At 37.3% G+C, this 6,782-nt stretch overlaps 1 protein-coding gene across 1 annotated transcript; it reads left to right on the forward strand.

The window, feature by feature from the left end:
- The first annotated feature begins 1,325 nt into the window (after window positions 1–1,325).
- LOC145126789 (uncharacterized) lies at window positions 1,326–5,717 on the forward strand. The gene is made up of 4 exons (XM_079062089.1): window positions 1,326–3,585; window positions 4,309–4,503; window positions 4,705–5,065; window positions 5,312–5,717. Exons 1-4 carry the CDS (start codon window positions 1,326–1,328, stop codon window positions 5,715–5,717), a joined length of 3,222 nt encoding a protein of 1,073 aa, XP_078918215.1.
- Window positions 5,718–6,782: the final 1,065 nt, after the last annotated feature.

Here is a 6,782-nt window from a genome sequence, read left to right on the forward strand (position 1 = left end):
TAACCATAAGCTCCTCTGGATCCGACCCTTACTTACCACTCGCTAGATTAGTGGAAATAAGGTTTATTTTTGACGCGACAACGACCGCTCGTCAAATTTTGGCGCCGTTGCCGGGGATCTATTGCGCTTAATATTTAGTTATTTATTTTGATTTTTATTTTAAATTAAAAAAAAATTTTAAAAAAAAAATTAAAAACAAAATTTTTGATAAAAAAATTTCACATTTTCTTTCTAGTTGTTTATTTGATATATATATATATATATATATATATATATATATATATATATATATATATATATATATATATATATATATATATATATATATATATTAGTATAATTTTCTAATATATATATAAAATAAAAAAAAATCACAATTTTTTTTTGATTTTTAAGTATAATTTCGAAAATATATATAAAAAAAATATAATTTTTTTTTTGTTTATTTGATTTTTTTTATAACTTCGAAAATATATAAAAAAAATATAAAAAATACATATAAAAAAAATTTATTTGATTCTTATAGTCTTTATTTATAATTGTTAAATTCCTTTTACGCGTTTGTATTTTTTTTGTTGTGCATGCATACTCGTTATTCGAGACGATCCTCTCCATTGCTTTTTAACTCAGAAATCGAAAGAGCGGCAAGAAGAAATCGTGTTACTCACCGCGCCTTAATTTTTGAAGAAGCCAACAAAACCGACGACAAGATGACAGACCGAAAAACCATGGGAGATTTTGCACGACCCTCACTTGACGGGACCAAATCATGCATTAAACGACCTGAAGTAGGAGCTACAACTTTTGAGATCAAGATGCATGTGATCCAAATGGTGCAAAATAGTGCGCAATTCGATGGCTCACCCGATAGTGACCCCAATACACACATCACTAGTTTCTTGGACATTTGTGACATGTTCAAGATGGATGGAGTAACTGAAGATGCAATCCGACTACGCCTCTTTCCTTTCTCTCTACGAGGCCGTGCCAAGAGGTGGTTCTCAACATTACCCGCTGAATCCATCACCACTTGGGAAGACTTGGCTGACAAATTCCTAACCAAGTACTTTCCACCATCAAAGACAAACATGATGATCAATGAAATCCTTTCATTTCAAGCTGAAGATGGCGAATCGCTATACGAAGCATGGGAAAGATACCGAGAGCTACTCCAAAGATGCCCACATCATGAGCTACCTATGTGGAGGCAGGTCCAAACATTCTTCAATAGTTTGGACATTCATACATAACAATCACTCCATGCAGCTGCCGGAGGTTCCATAAGGAACAAAACACCAGAAGAAACTTATGAACTCATAGATGAAATGGCAATGAATGGCAGTCCCGCTCATTCGGTCCAATATCGTGGCAACAAAAACAAACAACTTAAATTTGAGAGTGTACATCAAACCGATGAAGTGCTGACTGAAGTCCTTTCCCAAATGCGGAAACTGACAACTGAAATCAGTCAACTTAAACAAAACCCTCAATCTAATGTTCAAACTGTTTGCAGTTTATGTGAAGGACCACACAAGACTAAAGACTGCAGAAAAGGGAACATGTTCGCTCAAAACAATGATAAAGTTGAAGAAGTCTTTTATTCTTCCGGTGATCAGGCTGACTTGAATGAAGAAAGGCGAAATTTCTATAGACCACAACAACAACACAATCAATTCAACAACCAAAGCAACAATGACCGATGGAGGAACAACAACAATTCAAGTTCAAATTGGCGGAACAACAACAACTACTTCAACCCCTGGCAAGGCAACAAGGTCAGCAACAACAATTCGGGCCAATCCAGTCCAAATCAACATCATGGGCCAGTTTCTTCTCAAGCAAATCATGGAACGACAAGTGAACCATACCATGATAAGCAAATGGAACAATTGATGAACATGATGAAGGAAAGTCTCAAGCAAAATGAAATTAACTCCAAATCAATTTCAATGCTTGAGAAGCAATTGGGACAAAGAGCAGAGCAAATAAATCGGCGACCACCTGGCAACCTTCCGGGCACCACGCAAGTAAATCCTCAACACTCAAGAGCTTCAACTAGCAACACCACCACCACCAACACCAACAACAACGCACATCTAAATGAGGTAACTATTCTACGTAGTGGTAAATCATATGATAATCAAGTGCATAAGCCTACACCAAACTCGTTAAAAAATCCTGATGAGGTTTTAGTGGAGGATTATGTATCTTCTGATAATGAAAGTGAAAAGACTCTTAAAACACCAATTGAACTAGAACATAAATTGAAAGGAAAATTGCATGAGTCGGAACTGTCTAAAGTTGGGGAAGGACATGTGGAGACAAATACCACCCCTTACCCAACAGCTTTGAAAAACCCAGAAAAACAAGTTTTTAAAAAAAATGATGATATTTGGGAAACTTTTCGACAAGTCAAAATTAACATCCCACTTATCGATGCCATTAAGCAAATTCCGGCTTATGCTAAATTCCTCAAAGATTTATGTACTCAAAAGAGACGTCACCGAATTCCAACAAAATCAAACGGTACAGCACATGTTAGTGCCGCTTTGACAGGAATACTTCCACCCAAATTAAAAGATCCTGGAGCACCTTTAATTACAATTGAAATTGGAAACATAAAAATCAAAAAGGCACTTCTTGATCTTGGAGCAAGTATCAATGTCCTTCCTGGTAGTTTATATGATAAATATGACCTTGGCCCATTGCAACCAACTAACATTATTGTGTCCATGGCCGATTTGTCACTTAAATTACCACGGGGGATGTTGCCTGATATCATAGTCAAGGTGGAAGATTTTTATTACCCAGTTGACTTCATAGTTATGGACTCTGAAAAACACTTCAAGGACAAACAACAAAATGTCATTCTCGGTCGTCCCTTTTTAGCAACTATAAATGCTCAAATTAGTTGTCGAGATGGTGCAATTGACGTGACTTTTGGCAACCGCAAGTTGAGACTACAAGCCTTTGGACCGAACGCTAACTCTCCAGATCATAATGATTGCTTTATGATAGACACCATCGGGGATTGTGTTCACGAGCATACCGCAAATATGCTCCTGGACATAACCAATGATTTGGAGGATGTTTTTTGTGACAGTGACAGATCTCAATCAATTGAAGATCAAAAAGAGTTTCTGAATGCTATCCATGGTCGCACGTCAACTTGGTCAAATAATTTTGATGATCTCCTAGATTCAATTGATTCAAAGATAAAGCCATCATTGGAAGAACCACCAGCATTGGAATTGAAGTTGTTACCGAAGCATTTGAAATATGCCTTTTTGGGAGAAAATCAAACGCTTCCGGTGATCATTGCATCAGATTTGACAGAGGAACAAGAACAAGCATTACTGAAGGTGCTTAACACATACAAAGCCGCAGTTAGATGGACAATTGCCGATCTTAAGGGAATAAGCCCAGCAGTTTGCATGCATAGAATCATTACCGAACCGTCGACAAAACCATCAAGAGAGACGCAAAGAAGATCGAACCCTAATATGAGGGAAGTCGTGAAGAAAGAAGTGTTAAAGTGGTTAGATGCCGGAATCATCTACCCAATCTCTGACAGTGTATGGGTTAGCCCAACGCAAACCGTTCCAAAGAAAGTTGGCGTCACGATCGTAGAAACTTCAAGTGGTGAAAAGATAACCACTCGGCCGGTAACCGGGTGGCGGGTTTGTATTGATTATCGCAAATTAAATACTGCCACTTTAAAAGACCATTTTCCTTTACCATTCATTGACCAAATAATAGAGAAATTATCAGGTCAAAAGTTTTATTGTTTTCTGGATGGGTATTCTGGATACAATCAAATACCTATACATCCTGAAGACCAAGCCAAGACTACTTTTACATGTCCCTATGGTACTTTCGCATTCCGACGAATGTCATTCGGATTATGTAATGCCCCTGCCACTTTTCAAAGATTAATGACTAGTATTTTTTCAGACATGGTCGGGGAGTCCTTGGAAATTTTTATGGATGATTTCTCTATTTTTGGATCAACATTTGACACATGTCTCCAACAATTGGTAAAAGTTTTGAAACGTTGCACGGAGACAAACTTGGTTTTAAGTTGGGAGAAAAGTCATTTCATGGTTAAAGAAGGAGTTGTACTTGGGCATGTTGTTTCTGAAAGAGGATTTGAAGTTGACCATGCCAAAGTACAACTCATTTCCTTACTACCACCTCCCACAAATGTCAAAGGCGTGAGATCTTTTCTTGGACATGCAGGTTTTTATAGACGATTCATCAAAAATTTTAGTGCGATTTCAAAACCTTTATGCAATTTGCTCTCTAAAGACGCACCATTTTCTTTTGATGAATCGTGTATGAAATCCTTTCAAAATCTAAAGGGACAACTTTCCCAAGCACCAATATTGCGATCACCTGATTGGTCACAACCTTTTGAAATCATGTGTGACGCAAGTGATTATGCGGTTGGTGCTGTATTGGGGCAACGGGTGAATAAAAAGCCCGTTGTAATCTCTTATGCTAGCAAAACTTTTTCCGATATACAATTGAATTACACAACAACGGAAAAAGAGTTGTTAGCAGTTGTCTTTGCTTTAGACAAATTTCGCTCATATGTTTGGGGGTCAAAAGTTGTTGTTTTTACGGACCATAGTGCTTTGCGTCATCTCATGCAAAAGAAAGATGCAAAACCGAGGCTTATTAGATGGATATTGCTACTACAAGAATTTGACTTAGAAATTCAGGATAAGAAAGGAAGTGATAATGTAGTAGCTGATCACTTGTCCAGACTCCCCATTGATGTATCAAGCACTTTCAAGGAAGAAATTTGGGATACCTTTCCCGATGAACAATTATTGAACATCAATGGATTACCTTGGTTTGCTAATATTGTGAATTATTTGGCTACAGGAAAAATACCAGAGTATTGGACAAAGCAAAAGATGAAACATTTCATGGCACAAGCAAAACGGTTTATTTGGGACAATCCAGACTTATTCAAGATTGGACCAGATCAAATAATTCGGAGATGTGTCCCTGACCATGAAATTCAAGATTTATTGGCTCATTGTCACTCATACGCATGTGGAGGACATTTCAGTGCTCAAAAGACGAGTCACAGAGTTCTAGACACGGGTTTCTTCTGGCCAACAATTTTTCGTGATGCGCATGTGTTTGTTAAATCCTGTTTGAAATGCCAACAAGTTGGGGGGATCTCAAAAAGAGACCAAATGCCATTAAACCCCATCTTGGTTGTTGAAATATTTGATGTGTGGGGAATTGACTTTATGGGTCCTTTTCCAACTTCTTTCGGCAATATTTATATTTTGGTGGCTGTCGATTATGTCTCAAAGTGGATTGAAGCCGAGGCCACCAAAACAAATGATCACCATGTTGTTTGTAAGTTTGTCAAGAAAAATATTTTTGTGAGACATGGTATCCCTCGTGTGATCATCAGTGATGGGGGGTCACATTTTAAAAACTTTAAATTTGGCAAACTACTCAAACAATATGGTGTGAATCATAGAATTGCCACACCTTACCACCCTCAAACAAGTGGTCAAGTGGAAGTGTCTAATCGACATATCAAAGAAATTTTACAAAAAACCGTTAGACCTGACCGCAAAGACTGGTCACTTCGACTAGACGATGCGCTTTGGGCCTATCGGACTGCTTTTAAAACACCGATTGGCACAACCCCTTATAGACTTGTTTATGGAAAAGGATGTCACTTATGATGGGTTTTAGGTACAACAAATAAACTAGAAACAATTCCTAAGTTCACATGCAACCTACTTTGGATCTATGTTTTAACTATTGAACATACAACTTTGAATTGCAAAACAAGAACCCTAGAGGAGAGAGGCTAATTTCGAAATTAACAAACTAGGGTTTAGGGTTTACATACCTTTCAATTGTTATAGCAAACAATTGATATTCCCTTGATCTTGATCTTGATCTTCTTGGAAGCTTTAGCACCACAAGTGTAATGCCTCTAATGGAATCACACCCAAACTAGCAAGAAGGAAAGTAGAAGAAGAGAGAGGGGAGAGGGAGTATGCAAAATCTCGGCCTTAGGGTTTTTCAAAAGAAAGAGTGACCAAAAACATGAACCAGGAGGCTCCTTATATAGCTGAGGGATTTAGGGTTTAAGGGAAACCCTAGTTATCCTTTGCTTAGGGCCTAAGCAAACCCAAGGGCCTTATCCAAGCCCCTATGGACGAAATTATTAGGGTTTCCCCTAAAGATTTCGTCCACCCTCTTCCAAGGGGGTTCTAGAGCCTTCCACTCAACTATTAGATAATTGCAAACTAGTCCCTGCACCTTATAATTAATTCTTTTAACCCCAAAATCAATTCTGATTAATTTCTGGCTAACAATTAATTAAACATAATGATTTCTAATTAATATATTAATCCATTAACATATTAATAAATCATTTATATATATATATATATATATATTAATTTATTAATCTTATAAATTAATATCTCTCCTTTCATAATTTCCTTGTCCAGTTGCTAGGTTGAGGGCAACCCAAAAGGACTGTGCTGCTATCAATTCAAGTACATACCAATTATAGTTATGGGCTTAGACACCTAATCCAACAGTCTCCCACTTGGATAAGTCTGTAACTATAATTGCTAGTATGCCTTCTAAATTTGACCAGCAAATTGTAGCTTCCAAAAAGCTGCTGCCGAACTCTGACCCAGTCAGTTATGTGTCCTAAGATAAGTGATCATATAACCCTTCGTTCTGCATGATATCCCCAGACAAAAGACATGGAATATAATCAATCTCTT

Source organism: Lactuca virosa, chromosome 7 (genome assembly GCF_052849685.1).
Source record: "Lactuca virosa cultivar CGN04683 chromosome 7, Lactuca_virosa_CGN04683_v6, whole genome shotgun sequence".
Classification (NCBI taxonomy): domain Eukaryota; kingdom Viridiplantae; phylum Streptophyta; class Magnoliopsida; order Asterales; family Asteraceae; genus Lactuca; species Lactuca virosa.